The 18,888-nt window shown below is 35.2% G+C and overlaps 5 protein-coding genes across 7 annotated transcripts in view; 3 read left to right on the forward strand and 2 right to left on the reverse strand.

Moving 5' to 3' along the window:
* On the forward strand, nucleotides 2,033-4,444 carry LOC104766424 (cell division control protein 45 homolog). The gene has a single exon (XM_010490315.1). The coding sequence runs from the start codon at nucleotides 2,459-2,461 to the stop codon at nucleotides 4,268-4,270; it is 1,812 nt and encodes a 603-aa protein (XP_010488617.1). The 5' UTR covers nucleotides 2,033-2,458; the 3' UTR covers nucleotides 4,271-4,444.
* Nucleotides 4,585-6,762, reverse strand: LOC104766426 (oleoyl-acyl carrier protein thioesterase 1, chloroplastic). Its single transcript, XM_010490316.2, has 7 exons — nucleotides 6,202-6,762; nucleotides 5,965-6,098; nucleotides 5,765-5,878; nucleotides 5,497-5,592; nucleotides 5,304-5,391; nucleotides 5,153-5,221; nucleotides 4,585-5,067 (listed from the first exon to the last, which is right to left on the reverse strand). The coding sequence occupies exons 1-7, from the start codon at nucleotides 6,559-6,561 to the stop codon at nucleotides 4,819-4,821; spliced, it is 1,110 nt and encodes a 369-aa protein (XP_010488618.1). The 5' UTR covers nucleotides 6,562-6,762; the 3' UTR covers nucleotides 4,585-4,818.
* LOC104766427 lies at nucleotides 7,240-9,194 on the reverse strand. Of its 2 annotated transcripts, XM_010490319.1 has the most exons (5): nucleotides 9,004-9,194; nucleotides 8,474-8,581; nucleotides 8,241-8,345; nucleotides 7,639-7,915; nucleotides 7,240-7,256 (listed from the first exon to the last, which is right to left on the reverse strand). In XM_010490319.1, the coding sequence occupies exons 1-4, from the start codon at nucleotides 9,125-9,127 to the stop codon at nucleotides 7,680-7,682; spliced, it is 573 nt and encodes a 190-aa protein (XP_010488621.1). In that variant the 5' UTR covers nucleotides 9,128-9,194; the 3' UTR covers nucleotides 7,240-7,256; nucleotides 7,639-7,679. The 2 variants fall into 2 exon arrangements, with proteins under 2 accessions (XP_010488621.1, XP_010488619.1); XM_010490317.2 differs by lacking the exon at nucleotides 7,240-7,256 and having other exon boundaries at nucleotides 7,341-7,915.
* LOC104766429 (vicilin-like seed storage protein At2g18540) lies at nucleotides 15,686-17,342 on the forward strand. Its single transcript, XM_010490321.2, has one exon. It carries the CDS (start codon nucleotides 15,949-15,951, stop codon nucleotides 17,215-17,217), a length of 1,269 nt encoding a protein of 422 aa, XP_010488623.1. The 5' UTR covers nucleotides 15,686-15,948; the 3' UTR covers nucleotides 17,218-17,342.
* The window catches only part of LOC104766431 (galacturonosyltransferase 8), a 9,050-nt gene continuing 8,300 nt past the window's right edge, over nucleotides 18,139-18,888 (forward strand). The window contains exons 1-2 of one of the 2 annotated variants that reach the window (XM_010490322.2): nucleotides 18,139-18,415; nucleotides 18,554-18,871. In XM_010490322.2, coding sequence (XP_010488624.1) covers nucleotides 18,251-18,415; nucleotides 18,554-18,871 — 483 coding nt within the window. In that variant the 5' untranslated portion in view covers nucleotides 18,139-18,250. Of the gene's footprint in view, nucleotides 18,416-18,553 lie in introns of both variants that reach the window. The other variant, XM_019241161.1, reaches the window with a different exon arrangement.

An 18,888-nucleotide genomic window follows, 5' to 3' on the forward strand; every position in this document is an offset into this window, starting at 1 on the left:
ACAGGTTTACGAAAGTGTTTGATATTCATTTATGAAATTTTTTGATCCATAAGCTTATGAAAGTGTCTTGATATTTATTTATGGATTTTTGTTTGATCCATTCTGGAACTTTTTTTTCCTTGTAATTCATAGGAAAAAAAACATTCTTCATCTTACTTGGAAGATTCCTCCCAAGATTTTTCTATATTCTGCTTCAAAGATTCCTAAAAATTCAGTTTCATATTTGGAAAGACCATAAATCTTTCTAAAGAAAGTCTTAGGCCATATTTAGATCATCTTATCTTTTTATTTCTTATTTATAGTTTTTTTTCAGTTTTGTAAATATTTTTCAAAATTTCAGGATCTATATGATCTGTTAACTCTGTTTCCAAAAAAAAAATATATTAGTTTTACATTGTTTTTACTAATTTCTTCATTTTGAATCAACTTGTACATATGTGAGGCACATAACACCTATTGTACGTATTTTGATAATTAAAATTTGCTATTGAATTTCTAGTAAAATCAACACGCCAATTGTTGAGATTCAAATAAAGAATCTTCTTCAGCTTCTTGCAAGCTGCTACGGCTACATTTATTCCTTGTGGGAAATGTACCATATTTATGAAAAATGACCATTTGGACAGTTTTATTACCGAAGTTAGTCCACCAATATTGACGATCCATAATAAACATCGTTAAAAAGGATGGTACACATTATGCAAAAAATAATGTTTCAAAACAAATGATATGTACTTATTCATGAATCACGTTAAGCCTCTCCAAGCTTCAAGAAAAAAAAAGAGAAAAGACAAGGTACAAAGATGAAGCTCAAAAAGAGCACAAGAAGACCAAAAATCTTAGCAAAAAGGAGATTCATGATGGAGCTAGTTCGTGGGTGGCAAGCAGGTGGAAGAAGATGAAGCTTCCAGCCAAAGATCTATCAAAGGAGCCCTTTGAGCAAAAATCTAAGAACGAAGCTAGTTATTTTGTAAAGCTTCTGATGAAGTTGATCGGTTTAGGTGACAAGTAGGATCTTTAATTTTCTTTTGTTAGTACTTACCAAAAAAAATTATGTTCTGAAAATGCCGCTTGCTACATTGGGATTTGTTGAATCGATAAAAAAAACTTAGTTTATAACTATTGTGTGCTAATTTTGTTTTTTTTTACAATTTCTCTAAACAAAACTATGATTAATTTTATTGTAAAAAAGAAAACCACTATAATTAATTTTCTTGAAGCTTGAAAACACACTTCATCTTCTTTTGCAGGATAATAGGAGCCAAACATAATGCATATGTTGATATGAAAAACAACAATTTAAAGTATAAAATGATTAATTAAGATATGGGCAGGCTTTCGGTAGAAATCGGTATGAACTAAGAAAAAACGACGAACTGGATTGATATTGATGTTATTTGTAATATGTTCTTGCGAGGTTACAAGTATTTCTTCTTCTCGAGTCTAGCTCTGTATCTTTTACACGTCTTTCACAGTATTTAAATTGCTCAATGTTGTGCCCGAATCCCGAGTTTTACTCCATTGATCTCTCCTCGTCCAGCCCCGATCTCCCGTGATTCTCTCGACTGCTTGGCTTTGCCGCTCCTTCTTTATCTCTCGAAAAGGTTCTGGACTCGTCGATAACCCGGCCTTAAGGCCCATTAAACCCATTACTTTGACGGGCCGGCTATTGGCCTAAGACCAGCGAAACCCAACTCCAACACTATACAATCTTTTACATATCATAATAATGACATGAAAATGAAAAGTATAAAACAAAACTTATACATATCCCCTGGTCTAGGAACAACTAAAATTGCTAATACAGTCGCAAACCGAAGAAATGTGTTTGTATTGGCCCAAACTCGAGGTTTGAACACGTACAAAAAAGCCCATTACTAGTCGTAGTGTCAGTCAAACTAATCAGTGACCGTCGATTTATTAAAGCAAGTTGAACAAAAAGGCACAGTCCAGATTCACATCATCTCCTGGGCTGCGCTACATAGGATTCTTTCCTCTCTTTTTTCTTCCCTCATTTTTAGGTTCAGCGCCAATGCCAAAAAAAATCTGGCGGTCAATCAAAAAAATTTCGAAAAATTTCAACATTTCGCCGGCGAACTCGAAAATGGAAAAAAGTTTCAAAATTTTCATTACCACACGCCAAATCAAATACACCCTTTCAGATCTCTATACTACTTCCTCAGACTCTCTCTCTCTCTCCTTCGCTCTCTTCTTCTCTCTCTCTTCCTCTTTTGTTCCATTTGCTTCTCTGTAATCATCATCGTCGTAAAAAAATCTGAAGAAGAGAGCAAACGAATCCTAAAGCTGGTGACTTGAAAGCTACCCAGAAGTCAAAATCTAAGGTACTTTGACTTTGGATTTCTCTTTGGTCTCAAATCTGGGCATAATTAGGATCTTCCCCCAATTTTTAGGGTTCTTGATTAACTGGGTTTTGGGTGGGTAATCCAATTTCACGGATATGGTGAGGATTCAGAAAGTAGAATCGTTCTATGCGAAGCTTCGTGAGTCAGCTACTTCATTGTCTTCACAGAATCCGCTTTTGATATTTCCTTCTACATCTGATGTTGACTCACTCTGTGCGCTTAAGGTTATAACTCATATACTGGAATCAGATTCGATTCAGTATTCTTGTTTCCCTGTATCCTCATTTCTGGAGATTCACAAGTACGCTGGTCCTGCTGGGTTGTGTTCTACTTCCTCTGAGAGTCCTCCTGTTACTATACTTTTGATTAATTGGGGTTGTCACCGTGATTTGAAGGTTGTCTTGAAGTTAGGTCCCGCGGCTCGTGTCTTTGTTGTGGATAGTCATAGGCCTATTCATTTGCATAACCTGAGTGATCAGAATCAGCAAGTTGTTGTTCTTCATACTGATGATGATGAGAGGCAAGCTGATTTGGCTTATGATTTCGATGTGTTGAAGCTTGCGAATGAGAGCTTTCAGTTGCATATGGAAAGGGCTGAAGAAGCTGGTGAATCTCATGAGGATGAGGATGAGGAGGAGGAGGAGGAGGAAGAAGAGGGTAGTGATGATGGTGATGATGGAGATGGTGATAGGCCAAGTAAGAGGAGGAAAATGGAAGATGGTGTCAAGGTTTTTAAGAAGCTAAAGAGGGATTATTACAAGATGGGGACTTTTCATGGGAAGCCATCTGGGTGCTTGTTGTTTGAGCTGTCCCACATGCTGAGGAAGAACACTAATGAGTTGCTCTGGCTGGCTTGTGTCTCTTTGACTGATCAGTTTGTTCACGAGAGGTTGACTGATGAAAGATACCAAGCTGCGGTTATGGAGCTTGAACAACACATCAATAGCTCGGGAAACATTGATAAGATCACTTCTGTTACTTTGAAAGATGGAACCAAGATTCGAGCACCAGACTGCTCAAGAATCTCTTATGAAGAAGAGCCTAGGCTTATGCTTCTCAGGGAGTGGACGTTGTTTGACTCCATGCTTTGTTCCTCATACATTGCGACCAAGTTGAAGACGTGGAGCGATAACGGCATCAAGAAACTTAAACTTCTTCTAGCGCGTATGGGGTTTGCACTTATCGAGTGCCAGCAAAAGTTTCCATACATGAGCCTCGAGGTGAAAAAAAAAATGAAGCAAGAGTTTGATCGGTTTTTGCCTGAATATGGGCTTAATGATTTCTACTACCGGAGTTTCTTGCGGCTTCATGGTTATAGCTCAAGGGTATCTGCTGCAGATGTTGTCTATGGTATCACAGCACTTCTTGAATCATTTCTTGGTTCAGGTGGCTCCTCTGCTTCAAAACAGTTTGGCGAAGCTTATGATGCTCTGTCTTTGAACAATTTGGATAAACTTCGATCTGGTATGCAACAAGCAATCAAGGTTCAACGAGCAATTCTTAGACAAGGAAGTGCAGCAATCATGAAGAGTGGATGCATCCGAAGTGGTAGGAAATTCAGATGGGTGAAAGTTGAAGATTCCATGGATGCTAAGTATTTGGGATATCCTCAAGCCTTGACAAAGTTCTGTTACTTTCTAATGGATGCTTTGAGAGAGAAAGGAGCTAGGATGAAACCAATGCTATGTGCCTGCGCATCTCAACAACCTGGAAAGATACTTGTGGTTGGAGTTTGTGGGAAGCCGAGGCTCGGGGCAGTCAGAGGGAATGCTTTTGGCAATGCTTTCAGAAAGGCAGCTCAAGAGAGTAGAGCTGATTACTTTCACGAGCTATTTGAGTCTTCATGGATTGTCTTGGATTCTTCTGCAGTTAACTCTTTCATGATTAGATTAACTGAGATGCTCTGACATAGGAGTAGGACTCATGATTATCTTATTGTTGTTCTTCGATTCAGTGTGTTTTCTTTTGTAGTTTCCAATTTTTATCTCACACCGTTTACATTTTTACGAGCCTCTGTAATAGGCAAAATCTGTTATCAAATCATGTAACTTGTTTAAATAACCACAGAGTTTTATGTGAAAGTTCCTTGACTCGTATAATGTTTCAAACAACTCTTACCTCTTGAGGTCTTTGATGTCAAAGAAACTGTGTTTATATAAAACATCTGATGAACAATCTTTTTTGTGTTTTAAAAGGATAAATTAAAAATACACGCAGGCACAAGACAAGACCAAAGATGATATGGGTTTGGCTAAATCCCCAAAATTTGTACAAAGAACATGAACAAACATAATTAAGTTCAACAAAGATTACTTCAACAATCCAGTTCTTTCTAGCCTAACCCAAATTTGAAAGAGAAGAAAAAAAATGAGACCTGCTCAGACTCGTGAAGCGAAATCTTCAGTGAGATGATGGAAACTTGAGAACAAAATGGCTTTAAGAGATTGTCTATTTCTTATCTTGATGGCTTCTTTCTCCACAGGGTTGTCCCGCGGTTGATCTCCTGACCATCTCCAGACAACCTCAGGAGATGCAAGAACTGGCTATCGTTGTGGCCCTGTGTGCCAGACGTGGCAGAGCCATTGGTTCCACCAATTTCCGAGGTGGTGAGTGAATCAACCACATCGTCTTGTTGACATTCTCTTCTGTAATCCAGAGTAATGACCTGAAGTTCGTGCGTGTCTACAATTTCTTGTGGTACGCTCTGCCATTACCAGGAAACAAGATCATATGATTACTAAAGTTATCATTTAAGCACATTGAGCTTTTTCTCATACAACCTGACTTACCTCGAGAACCCATCCAATGTAGGTGACATTATTGACATGCTGGTTCATGTCAAGATCAGCTCGTCTAGGCTGCAAAAAAATGATCACAAAGCGTTGAGGAATTCTGAAGCCTAAAGTTGGAGAAAGGGTCCTAAAATACTGTTGTTTGTACCTTGAGCCCAATCATTGAATACTGAGCCGGATCTTCGAGTTTTGGGATTTTCTTCAAGCTTCTGTTATTCTCTTCTGGAAATGCTAATCTATTAGTTACATAGAAAGAAAACAAACTTAGCATTCATTCATTCATGGGAATAACAATTTAATCGACCAGCAAGCTTTGCCCTGGTACTAAACTGTCCTTTTACCTGGGTTCTTGAGGACAGAAGACCAAGTACTCGTCCCGGACATCATCAGAAACTTTCTGAAGCCGTCTTGTGTCTTGGTTCATCATCACCCACTTGCTGAGAGACCAAAACACATACATCACACAACAAAATTATAACAGGCCCATAAATCCAAGTTACAGAAACCTTTCTCTTAACATAAAAAACATAGAACTCCACTATAGGTCCATGGCACAAATATTAAAACATAAGGTCCCTAACCAAACTTTGCTATATTATTTACTCATACCTTGTAGCACGGCCAGTGACTTCACCAGTGGCACAATCCTTAAGAATCCAATCACGCCTTGTCCCAATCCTTCCTTCACTCTGACACCATGTCTCTATCTCAACCACATCACCCCTGTAGTAAAACCAAACCAAAGATTCAAACTTCTGGCTCACTAAAAAGTCAACATGCAGACATATAAGAAATGAAAATAAACAAACCAAGCAGGGTAATTGTAGATCTCAATGTGCATCCTAGCAGTAACCCAAATGAGATGCAATTTCCTCATCGTAGGTGTTGTTGCAAACCCATCAGTCGAAAACCCAACACCTTGTGCATGATTACATCCCACCTCCTATATACACACAAAAATAAAAAAAGATTCATACTTTTGTGACATATCAAGAAGACAAGAAGAAGAACAAAACCAATCATAGATTTTAGAGACAAAATCTGACCTGTAAGAGATTAGCGATGGTTTCAATGGTGGCGGTTTTGTTACTACCGACTTCGTAAGATCTGACAACAAACTTCTCTTTATAAGACAAACCATCTTCAGTCAAACTACCTAATCGGAGCTGATCCGCGAGAGTACCCAAACCTTGTTCAGCTCGAATCACACTTCCTTGATCAGCAGATACAACCGCTCGCAAAGGATCCACCAAACCCGTCTTCTTCGTCTGAGAACAAGAGACGGAAGATGCGACGATTCTACGACGGATGCAATTCACCGGATCAGATCGATGAGAATGCGAGAAGAAGAGTAAGCTTCTCTGTAACTTTGAAGAATCAGTCACATTACACGAAAGCTTCAACATTTTTTTTTTTTGGAAAAAAAATTGAAGAAGCAAAAGAGAAACGAGAAGGTTCTGTTTTTTTGGATTTCAAAACACTGTGAATGTAAATCTCCTCCGATGGGTCCGAGGCGAAAGGTGAAGAAAGTACGACTTTTTAAATTTGCCACTTGGTGGTGTCTGAAATCACGGTTTTGCCATTGCTTGCCATTGTTGGGGACAATTGTCAAAGATGAAATGTGTTAAATTAAAAAGTCCGGCTAGTGTTGTTGTTTGTTGTGGTGCTCTGTTTTTGTAATATAGCTCAAAGCAAGCACGTGTCTTCTCGGTTTAATCATGTGACTTTGTTTTTGCAAACGAGGGTGAAGACTTTTTCTTGTCCACATGTGTTGTTGAGATTTTTTTTTTTTAGGTTTGCTCATTCTCATACGCATCCACTAATAGTGCATAATTCATAACAACTCACGTTTTAGTATATCTACTTCTAACCCACTATACACCTACTATGTCGGAGTCGGAAGATTCACCAACGGATTTAAAAAGTAGATATATCGATCGATCTGTGTAGTCTAGAACGTTAACAAAAAAAAACCCATAAATTGCAAGTGTAATAATTTCTAGAACAGAAAAACTTGGACATGTGGTAGCGAGCGTGAAGGCTGACAACCTAGCGATGGGTTGGTTTATCCATCCAATTAGTTGGACTTAATCTGGATCACCTGTGTTAATCAAAGAAAAGTCTCAAATCTTCACAAACATGCTCCCAAAAAGTAAAGTAGCCATTATGTTTATAAAGACAAAAATAGTGTTGTAACATACTTATAAATACAGAAAACACCCAAATTATTCAACAATATGAAGCTTAAGCCTTCCAATACTTTGCCACATTTACATTTATTTGCCATAAGTATATCAATACGCTTACGGTAGTCGGTAGTAGGTCAGAATACAACTAACGACGTTTTCTTGTGTCTAAAGAAAGTTCTTTTTCCCCTGAGGCAACTCAAAAAAAAAAAAGAAACAAAATCCTCCTCAAGTCTTATCTAAAAGGTCTAGAATTACTCTCACGAAACAGCAAAACCCAGAAACAAGAATGCAAACCTCAGAAGAAAGAAATAATCTAAGTTGGTGAAGACTCAAGACTATTCCTTGTTCAATTTGCCGAGAACTCTTTCAGGGAATATCTTCTCTTCCTGAGCTTTCTTCTTTGCTAAGGCTTCTTCGTCGAGGATTCTAATAGGAGACCATTCAGGTAACTTGAATGACTCCATGTTACGGTAGCTCTCTAACATTGGTTTTGCTATAAGTGAAGCGTAATCAAATGCTGTGCCCACAGCTGCAAAAACTAGAGAGTAGCGAATCGCACCCTGAGGACCTCCTGTAAATAAAATTAAGGGTTACAGGAGTCTAACAATCTAGCGAGGAGACGGGCATAATCATAAAACCATGTCAATTTCAGGCTTAACAACCTAAAGAGTAAAGAGGTATTCATGAAAGATTCATTCTAACTGACTCAGACAGCAGAGTTATTATGTTATGATCTCTTATTGTAACAGCAAATGGCACTCTCATGGTCAGACTAGTTGAGAGTATTATTAACACAACCAAATCTTCAGGGACTATGGAAATTCATAAAGATTGGACAAAGAATGAGGAAGACACAGTTAAATAAATACTGCCTAAACATATTCATGATCACAAACCTTGAAGTCTTCCAAGCAAAGCACCACTGAAAAGTCCTCCAATAGCTGAGTTCATTAAATCATCGTGCTCTGATCTTCGAGTTATTCTCACAAACTCACGAGCTCCTACCAAAACCAACAAGGAAACAAATGTTAATGTAACATGACATTACACTCCACTTCTTAGAAAAAGTTGGAAACACACAGTTTCAATCTTCAGAAACACACAAATGGAAAAGAAGAAAATAAGGTACCGCAATAGCAACCGGCGACAATAGCACAATTAGTAGCGTAAACAGTAGGAATATTTGGATGAGCTTTCCGGTGTTTAGACACTAAACCAGCTCCTCCTCCAATAACACCTGCACATGAACATCTTCTCAGACAACACAATAACTAAGCTATAGAATAATCAACCCAAAAAACCCCAAAGGCTCTGGTCATCAAACTAGTGAATCTTCTCTACACCCACACAACGTTTGTGCAAAATCTAAGTAACAGTTATGACATATGCTATGATCTTCCAATAACTAATCAAACGCAGCCAAAGGTTGTCATCTTCCTAACTCATAAGCAATGGAATTTGATGGATTCCTCCATTCACAACAAGCTTGTAAAACGAACTTCAAAGTAATACTTATGGAAACATCAAATTTGTGCAACCAAAATCACAAATGCGTCTTCTAAAAGGTGTGTACACTCATAATCCCTAGTCGTTCGAACAAAAATGTAACAATAAACCCAGAGAGAGACGAAGAAGCAAGTGATTGTTTAATGCGAAAACCTGCTAAAAGGGAAGTGATCAGCACACGCCTCGTCGGAGTTCCATTTTGCTGCACGATCGGAGTCGGAGGAGACAACGGCTTAGTCGTTCGTTCTTCTGGGGATTTCCGATCACCCGACGCCATTTTTTTGACGCCACGGAACTTAGGAGACGACTCCAATTTCTCGATGTTACGGTGTCTTATGATTCGGGTTGATCTAAAACCCGAGATTTAACCCTAAACCCGAACCCGGTCATAACTCTTATGTAATTAAGAAATGATCCTGCAAGATGCTATAAATTTCATTTTATTCCCCAGATGTTTCTAAATAGACATTTGCCCCTTCGTGTTTTTATTGAGTACTAGGATGTTGGCCCATGGGTTACCGCACGGAAAATTGAAAACTTAAAATGACTAACATTGTTAATTTCACATTTAAAGTGAAAACTTTATGGTAATTCGTTAACTGTATAGTATAAAAATCATAAATAATTACTAAAATTAATCAACTAAATTATTTAAATAAAATATTTGTTGGATATATAAAAATGAAAAATCAATTCAGTGACAAAGAAGAAAATAATATTAAAGATATATAAATTTAGGTTTACTGAATGATACTTAGATAATCAATTTTGAAAAATATTCATATAAAACAAAATTTAAATAATTATTCTATCGAAATTTATAAAAAATAATAAGAGAATCAGGGAGAAAGAGCTTATAGCTACAACCAACTAAACTGACTAAAAAGATAAATCTACAAAAAATTAGAAATCACAATTAATTACCTAAATTAATACTTGGAAGAGATGATCAATACGGGTTAGATGAAAAACGACACCAAACAAAAGTTAGATGAATGAATCTATAAATAAAACAATCTAAATTTTTTAACAAAGATGAGTGAATCAATGTTGATTAATAAATTGAAAGAAAATAATACTCAGAATTTTTAAATTTGAAGGTGTTAAACAATACTCAAAGAACAAAAGCTATTTTCAAGGTCCATAAACATATATATATATATATATATAAACAAAGATGTGTAAAACAAAAATGTGCGAAATCTAACAAATGTGAACATTGAAAGCTGGGAGTACGACGAAGAAACACAATTGTTGGATCAAAATATGACAACTTTTAAGATCATTAACAAATCTAAACAATTAGATGAGATAATAAAAAAATCTCATCTGCTATATTTAAATTGACCCCTAAAAGTGAGTTTGCTATAATATATAAACATATAAATCTATGAAAAATTAGAAATCACAATCAATTACCTATATTAATATTTGGAAGAGATGATTGATGCAGGTATAAATGGAAAACGATACCAAACAAAAGTTAGATGAAGGAATCAATATATAAAACAATCTAAATTTTAACGAAGATGAGTGAATCATGTTGATTAATAAATTAAAAGAAAACAATACTTATAATTTTTTAAACTTGGAGGTGTGAAACAATACTCAAAGAAAAAAAAAACTCTTTTCAAAATCCATAAATTGGAACATTCCCAGAAAACAATAATACTCAGAAAACAATAATACCTCATCTTTCAAAAATTGCACCTATTAATTTTTACACATTTTTGTTTCACACCTCTATGTTCAAAGTCCTCTTTGTAAGTTTAAAATTAAAATAATACTTAGACAACAATAAAATTTAAACTTGTTTTAATAGTCCATAAAAATCTATATATAATAAACTAAGAGATATAAAATACAGAGTTGTAAAATATAGAGGTGTGAAATAAAAATATATAAAAATTAATAAGTACGATTTTTGAAAAATGAGAGTATGTCGAAAAAACACGATTATTGGAAGAAAAAAATTTGCAACTGTTAGAATCATTAATAATTCTAAACCGTTAGATGAGATAACTCGAACTTTGCTTCCTCAGTTACATATTATTTTTATTAAATTTACAAATAATGTAATGGAAATTAATATGAAACGGTAGCTTCTATTCCTAATGACAACTATTATTAAACAATAATAGAGTAGTATGGGGATGTATATAACAAACCCTTCCAGTTGAATATCTAAAGTTATTCTCTCATTTCCATTGCTTGAATATTCGTTCATCATTTTTTATCGGTTATAACTCCGATAATATCTGTAAAAAGATAGACAAAATATATTATTTAATATTATAGACATTTAGAATAGGTTTGTAAATTCAAGTATGATAATGCTCAATGCCTCAATCTATTAAAAAGATCGACATGGGGTGTCTTATTAAGTTCATTTTTATTTTCACACAACCATACAAAAATTAAACATATGTATGCCATCATGACACATGTATTTATAAAGGACTCGACATGACGTACTGCTATTTTTACTATTTTCTATATTATTATTAAGAACTTTGTGTTAGAAAATTTCATATGCCACTGAAGCACTAACGTAACTTATTAAGAAAGTTCATACCTTCAAAACGAATATCTTTATCGGATATATCCATGAGTTCATCATAATTACGAAAACTGAATTTTTCCGAAGAAATAGAGAAAGTATCATCTTCTATCTGGGATATATTTGAATGGTCGATCAACCCTATAGTAAAAACATGGTCGGAAATTTTGTAATAATCTACGGCTCGCCATACTTCCAAATCATTGAGAAAATATATGGTTCCTTCGATTAAATTTTGTAAGTAATGATCAATATATCGTTTATAAATTGAACCCATAATAGTTGTATCCTATAAAAAAAACTTAGTTTAGACGCACGTAATAATCATATGTTAAACATTTTTAAAAGTAACTTGTATGAATGTTATAAGTTAACTTCTCATCCAGAAGAAGAAAATTCAAACTAATAATTTTATTTCCATTTTTTGGATTTCTGAATTCCCATTTTCGTATTACTCTTCCTAAAATGCGTTGCTGTCCACGTTTCATTTGCAGATTTGATAAATATTTATACGGAGGAATTTGTGTAGCTAGGTTGAAGTTGCTGTAGAAAAGACTAATGGAATAGTGAGTTTTGTTCTAGTAACTTTAGAATGTTAATGTATATATATAATATCTAATAGTCATGATTGAAACGATGTACCTTTTTAAATAGAGAGTTGTACCTTTTGGTCGTATGGTTTCATAACTGACCGTTGTGTAGTACTATACTAATCACCTATTACGTCACTTCACTAATTTTATCTTGTGTCTTTTTGGCAACGGATAATTTTTATCTTGTTATCACGATGTATTATTTTTGTTTTTAATGAGAGGAAATAAGTTCCCGATTTGGATTAGTCTATTTGCATACATATTTTAAACATAATTAAGCTACCCGATTTGGTTAGATGGTTTATTTCTGTTTGATTTATTTATTGGGAAAACATTGGTAAATACTATAATGTATATTACAATAAGTTCACTCATTATCACGTCGAATTTAAATTGAGTAGTATCTGGTATAAGTAAATCAAAACCTTTGATTGTACATCAGATGGTCGTAACTCTTATGTAAATTCCCACGATGGTGAATGACGTGACGATGATTTTTTTGGTCGCTCGCCTCAATCCCGTGACAAGAAAAAGAACAGGTCATATATTGATCTCACGTCCTTTTGTTAGTCTACTACTTTAACTTAAGAAATTAAAATTAAGTGTTATCTTGAGTAAATTATCTAACGGACAACATAAGACAAACAGATCACTTAATAAGAACAAAACTTTTGTTAATCTATAATCTATATATGAGAACAAAAGGGAGGAGAGAATAAAACCAATTTTTCGGAATGGACACTAACAAATTCATAAAAATACCTTGATATAGAAATTGATGCATGTTAATTTAAAAACACTCCAATAAACAATTCTTTGAATTTATTTTTTATTTTTAAAAATACTCTGATAACAATAAATTCGAAACTTGTTTTGGTAATCTATAAAAGTTTATATATAATAAAAAAGAGGTGTAAAATATAGAAGTGTGAAACAAAGAGGTGCAAAAATTAATAGATGTGATTCTTAAAAGATGGAGGTACAACTAAGAGATGGAAAAGTTAAAATGTGTGATTTTTGAAATATGAGGTACGACGAAGAGACACGATTATTTGAAGGAACAAAAACTTGCAACTGTTGGAATCATTAATAAGTTTCAACCGTTAGATAGAATAATAAAACTAATCTCAACCATTGGATTAAAGATGACACAAAAAAATAGGTTTGCTATTATATATAGATATTTATTATTATTATTTTTTTAACAGCTTTCTTTCATTGATTAATTTGTGACTTCATAGAGGTTTGATACAGTATGATCCTCATGAAGGATGTTGTTAAGACAAGTTGGTACATAGAAGTAAGAAATAAAGATTCGACTATTCATGGGTTCTCTTAATTGAGTATATNTTTTTTTTTTTTTTTTTTTTTGGTGTGGTTTTTTATCAACACTTCAAATTGTGTTTGCAAGCTATGGAAATCAAAATCGACGACTCTATGTTTTTCCGCCAGGGTTTTTCTATCTATACATGAAAACTCGTCTTCATCTTTTTGATTGCTCATGTGTAAGAGTCATGTACACTATATTTCAAAAGTCGTGTCTTGTTACAAATAATGCGACATTTGAGGACTTAAACTATCTCTAGGCTCTTAAATTAGCCCCTAGAATTTATTAAGAAAAAAAAATAGAAACAGATTACACTCGAGTTTGTCGTTGGCCTTTAACGTCATGATACATGAACTTCGTCTGGCAACACAGGCTCAATAACATTTGGAGCCACAACAAAAACATGAAAACCAAGAGGTAAAGAAGACGCACGTCTATCTCTAGGCTCTTAGTTTTACAAGATCCACAATAAACTATCTCTAGGCTCTTAGTCTTACTCTTACATCTCTTCTTTTATAATCCACAAGTTTGAGCACCGGAAGAAAGAATTACTAGAATACTACGAGTCTACGATCTTTTATGTTGCTACACGAACTGAGAACGGTGTAGTTTTGTGTTACATAATTATTGTTCTGTTTATTGGAAAGCCTAGTCAAACTGACAATGGCTAACTTTTGAGTTTGCTTATATTCGGTATTAGTGTGATAATGATCTGACATATATCACGTATGTACAGTATATGTTTTCTATCTTATATCGAGGATTCTCTAATCTTGGAGATCAAAATTATGACTAGTAATGCATGCTTAAAATACAATATTTACGTAATACAGGCTATATTACATATGTTGGTGGAAAAACGGTCAAAATCAACCCAGACTATTTGTGAAACGCTTTTTCATACCCAAACTATGGTACGATACAATTATCAATTTGAACAAACTAAAATTTCAAATTTTATACATAAACTTTATAAAATTAGCCGATTTCAACATGTCCGTAAGCGGTGTTACTTGATCATTTAACGGTGCTGAGTCAGATGCCAACAAAGCGACCGCATGACATCAAGGCATCAAAACGACGTCGTTTTGATAGTTTAAATGAAATAAAAAAATGCTACTACCAAGATTCAAACCCACGTTAACTTAAAGCATCTATCTTACCAATAACCACTCAGACAAATCGATTTCTTTGGGATTTATTAACAACGATGTAATATATTGTCTTCCGTAAATCTTCTTTTTCTAATGCAAACAAATCGTCTTTTTGTTTTTGTATTTTTTCATGAGTTCCATGAATCTTAGTAAAACCCAGATCTGCATTTCTCCTCGTCCATCACCATCTTCTCCTTCTAGATAAGAATGTATTTGTTCAATCTCAAAGGCTTAGTTCACCGTTGCATATTATGTGCTGGAAAGCCTTGGATATGTTCGTTTTTGCCATTGTGAAGCGAAGGAGAGAAGATGATTAGAAGAAGATTGACGGAAGAGAATCTATTACATTGTTGTTAATCAATCCCATAGAAATCAATTTATCCGAGTGGTTACGGGGTAAAAATGATGGGCTAGGTGAATGCAGGTTCGAATCCTGGGAATAGCAATTTTTTGTTCAAATTGTCTGGGTTGATTTTGGCCCTTTTCCCCGTATTTGGTAGATGTTGCGAACTAAAAAACAAGAATCTTTTCACTATGTAGTACTATTGATCGGACCATGAGATATTGATATTTTTTTTTTCTTTTTTGATATTCCAATATTGCTTCAGTTTCACTCTCTCTCTCTCTAACCATTTTGCTTTTACTAAATTTGTGATCACAGTGGATAATTGGAGAGAGAACGAGATATAAAAAGAGAAAAGTTGGAACCAAGTCTTCTCAAGATACCTCTCGGCTAGTAGAAAGTAAGTTTTTAAGGACCAAAGAGACTGAAAAAGAAGAAACCATTATGGGTCCATTTAGAAGAAGTAGAAAAGAAAAAGTGAAGAGACAAAAGAACTAATAATGAACTACACTTGAGTACCCATTATGTTTTTCCCATATGCAACCACTAAGAGTACTACTCTCTTTGGTTTGAGTTATTAGTATGAACTAACTATCTCCGTGATTGATGGTCTTTTAATTTAAGGATAAAGTTAATTGAATGTGTTGTTAGCTAGTACACTCATAACATTGGATAAGGACGGTTTGGTTAATTAGGCTCTTGCATTTGACATTATCAATGGAACTGAAGATAACTATGATCATAACTTTGATAATCTATGTTACTTAGGAATTGATCACAATTCAGAACACTGGAACTTATTGTAATTGTTCTTGATAAATCGGTTGATGATGGGTTCTTTTTTTTTTTGGGTCAAGGTAAGAAACATTTAGACCGAGCAAATGAAAAAGGCAATGGTGGTGGTTATTGAAATGGCCAAACAGGTGAAAGGAAAGGTAACTTTCAAAAGTTGCTTTCTCTTTTTTCTTCTTGTCGTTTCTCACTCTCTCATATCTCTTTCTTATAGTCACGCCACTTCTTAACAGAGCAAAGCAAAAGAAAGAAAAAAAAAACTTGGCTAGTTCTTCTTAACCTTCTTTGTCGCCATTGATATCATCCGATCACCAAGGTTCGCTGCAAACATGTCTGAATTTGCCTTGTCATCTCAAGAAGAGACTCCAAATAGGAAGAAGATTGGTTTCTCTTCTCTTCTCCTCTCTGACTTTCATCTCCTTTGCTCCTTCATCCTCTCACACCCTTTCTATTTCTCTTACTTGCTCTTCTTTTCACCTTACATCTTCAAGGTTCTCTCTTTTCTTTCACCACTTTTTGTAACTACCACACTCTTGCTTCTTGCCTTACTCAGTACTTTGCATGTTCAAGACACTTGTCCTGACTCTGAATCACTAGAAGCACAACCAAGCTTCCTGTTTTCTTATTGTAGTAAGCTTGGAAGTGTCTTGGAACACAAGTTTGAGATCAATGACGATGAGGGTATTAAGTCCGTGGAGGAGTTGGAAGCATATAAGATGGTCGTTGAGGCTTGCTCTATGGAATTACGTACGTCCGAGAATGAGATGTGTTCGGATGAATTGACCTTTGTTGACAAATTCTGTAGCCATGAGAGCACGGTGCCGGAAGCTTTGACCGATGAGACCCGTGAGGAGCACGTTGAGATCAAACCGTTGAAGCTTGAGGATGTGATTGATTTGGAGAAAGAAGAAGAAACCAAGAAATTTGAAAAGGAAGAAGAAGAAGAAGAAGAATTCAAGAAATGTGAAAAGGAAGAAGAAGAAGAACATAAAGTCAAAACAAAAAGTGACGTTGTCCTCGATAATGAAGAAGAGCCGACAAAAGAAGAATCCAAGGCTCAAAAAGTTGACCTTGTCGGAGATGGTAATGATGAAAGCTATAATTTCCCAAAACTAAGCAATTTTCTCGGAGAAGGGAAGAGAAACGAAGTGATCACTAAGAAGGAAGAAGAAGAAGACAATGTTTCTCTCCAAAGCTTTGGATCAATGAGGAAAGAGAAAGAATGGAGGAGAACATTGGCTTGCAAGCTGTTCGAAGAACGACACAATGCTGACGTTGGACAAGGCATGGATCAGCTGTGGGAGACTTACGAGACACAAACAGAGAAGAAACATCAAACTGAAGAAGAGAAGAAGAAGCTCAAGAAGAAGACAAAGTCGATGATGAAGACGAAGAGTATAATAGAGAAGGAAGTAATAGTAGAGGAGGATGATGATGATGTGATTGATCATCAGCAACTTTGTTGCTTACAGGCTTTGAAGTTCTCAACAGGGAAGATGCATTTAGGAATTGCGAGACCTAACCTTCTCAAACTATCCAAGGCTTTCAAAGGCATTGGACGCTTTTACAATGCTAACAAACATTCCAAGAACGCTTGAAAAGGCGATGAATATATAAACTTTGTATTAATAGATAATTTCGATCTATAAAAAAAATATATAAGTAAGTAACTAGATGTAGACTTATAAGTTATGATTTTGTAAGTTTCCATAGTTTTGAGCAAGTTCTATATGCACAAGTTAATTCAGGTCAAATGAAACTAAAATCTATAATAATTTTGTATTATTTTTCTTAAAAGTGTAAAAATTGTTGTATATTTTCATTACCATTCATTGAAGGGTTTGGGACTTCGGTTCTTTGGGTCTGTTGGTTCGGTTAACCAAGAAAATTAGAGGTATGTATTGTTGACTACATAAATTCGGTTGGTTTGGTTTGGTTTGGTTATCGGTTAATTTAGATTTTTAATTTTAAAACTGATATTAATCGATTTAATTAATAAAAATCTAGTTATTTTGTATTAGTTAAATTCGGTTTGGTTCGGTTCCTGTATTAGTGAAAAGTGAAAACTAGTCTAGTTTTGGTACAATCCGGTTATTAAGAAAAACATATGCCCGAAAAACTGATTGCTTTGAACCAAACCGAACCAAAATTCTTGGGTAGCCGAACCAAAAAATTAGAATCCTGCCGATCGGTTTAGCTGACAGAATCGAAGCCGACCCAAATCGAAATTTTGGTTCTGTTCGGTTCTTTATCCCAGCCTGTAGCATTTTTATAAATGATAATCTATAGTTGCATAGTCTGAATTCGGCAATCTAATGTCAAAAGAGTTGTATAATTATATTCAATCTTGTTCCCATTTTGTTAGGTACTTAACAACACAGATTGAATCTCAGATCTGATATAAATAACACTACTAGGCAAATTTATTACAAAGTTATATAAGTCAAAAACCATTTTAATAGTATATTACACCTAAAATAAAAGTTGAAAATAATGGTTTACTAGTTACTACTACTACCGACATTTTTTTGGGTTTGGCCGCGTACACGATTAGTGAGAGACACCACTCCATTAATTAGCTATAATTGATAAATTGAATGAAACTGTGAAGTGCTCTCTCGCCCCCCTCCAATGGCTAATCACCACCGACTCTTACGCGGCGGCAGATCGCCGGCGATTAACGGAGTCAGAATCAGACTCACAGCTTTCGCCGCCACTATCGCACTCTTCCTCTTCTTCACTCTCTCGCTCTTCTTCGCTTCCGAATCTAACGATTCACCTGATCTCCTTCTTCCTGTAAGTTCTCTCTCTCTCTCTCTCTCTCTTATCATATCTTCCCCGAACAATTCGTATTCAAAAAGCTTGATTTGAGGTTTGAATTGTTGTAATCTGGAGAAGATTTGTGTTTAATTTTTTTTTGTGTGGAGTTTTTAGGGTGTGGAGTACTCTAATGGAGTCGGATCTATGAGAAGATCCATGTTGGATATCAAATCGGATCCGCTTAGGCCACGGTTGATTCAGATCCGGAAACAAGCTGATGACCACCGTTCATTAGCACTAGCTTATGCTTCGTACGCGAGGAAGCTTAAACTCGAGAATTCGAAGCTCGTTAGGATCTTCGCTGATCTCTCCAGGAACTACACGGATCTGATCAACAAGCCGACGTACCGAGCTTTGTATGATTCTGATGGAGCTTCCATTGAAGAATCTGTGCTTAGGCAGTTTGAGAAAGAAGTCAAGGAACGGATCAAGATGACTCGTCAAGTGAT

The sequence above is a fragment of the Camelina sativa genome, chromosome 19, assembly GCF_000633955.1.
Source record: "Camelina sativa cultivar DH55 chromosome 19, Cs, whole genome shotgun sequence".
In the NCBI taxonomy this organism is placed as follows: Eukaryota; Viridiplantae; Streptophyta; class Magnoliopsida; order Brassicales; family Brassicaceae; genus Camelina; species Camelina sativa.

Coding starts and splice junctions, on each gene's coding strand:
- LOC104766429 (XM_010490321.2), top strand. CDS start 15,949: ATGTCTGAATTTGCCTTGTCATCTCAAGAAGAGACTCCAAATAGGAAG.
- LOC104766424 (XM_010490315.1), top strand. CDS start 2,459: ATGGTGAGGATTCAGAAAGTAGAATCGTTCTATGCGAAGCTTCGTGAG.
- LOC104766426 (XM_010490316.2), bottom strand. CDS start 6,561: ATGTTGAAGCTTTCGTGTAATGTGACTGATTCTTCAAAGTTACAGAGA. Junction 5,879..5,964: donor ATCTACAATTACCCTGCTTG/GTTTGTTTATTT, acceptor GTTTTACTACAG/GGGTGATGTGGTTGAGATAG. Junction 5,392..5,496: donor TTCTGTCCTCAAGAACCCAG/GTAAAAGGACAG, acceptor TGTAACTAATAG/ATTAGCATTTCCAGAAGAGA.
- LOC104766427 (XM_010490319.1), bottom strand. CDS start 9,127: ATGGCGTCGGGTGATCGGAAATCCCCAGAAGAACGAACGACTAAGCCG. Junction 8,582..9,003: donor GATCACTTCCCTTTTAGCAG/GTTTTCGCATTA, acceptor GTTCATGTGCAG/GTGTTATTGGAGGAGGAGCT. Junction 7,916..8,240: donor TTTGCTTGGAAGACTTCAAG/GTTTGTGATCAT, acceptor TTTTATTTACAG/GAGGTCCTCAGGGTGCGATT.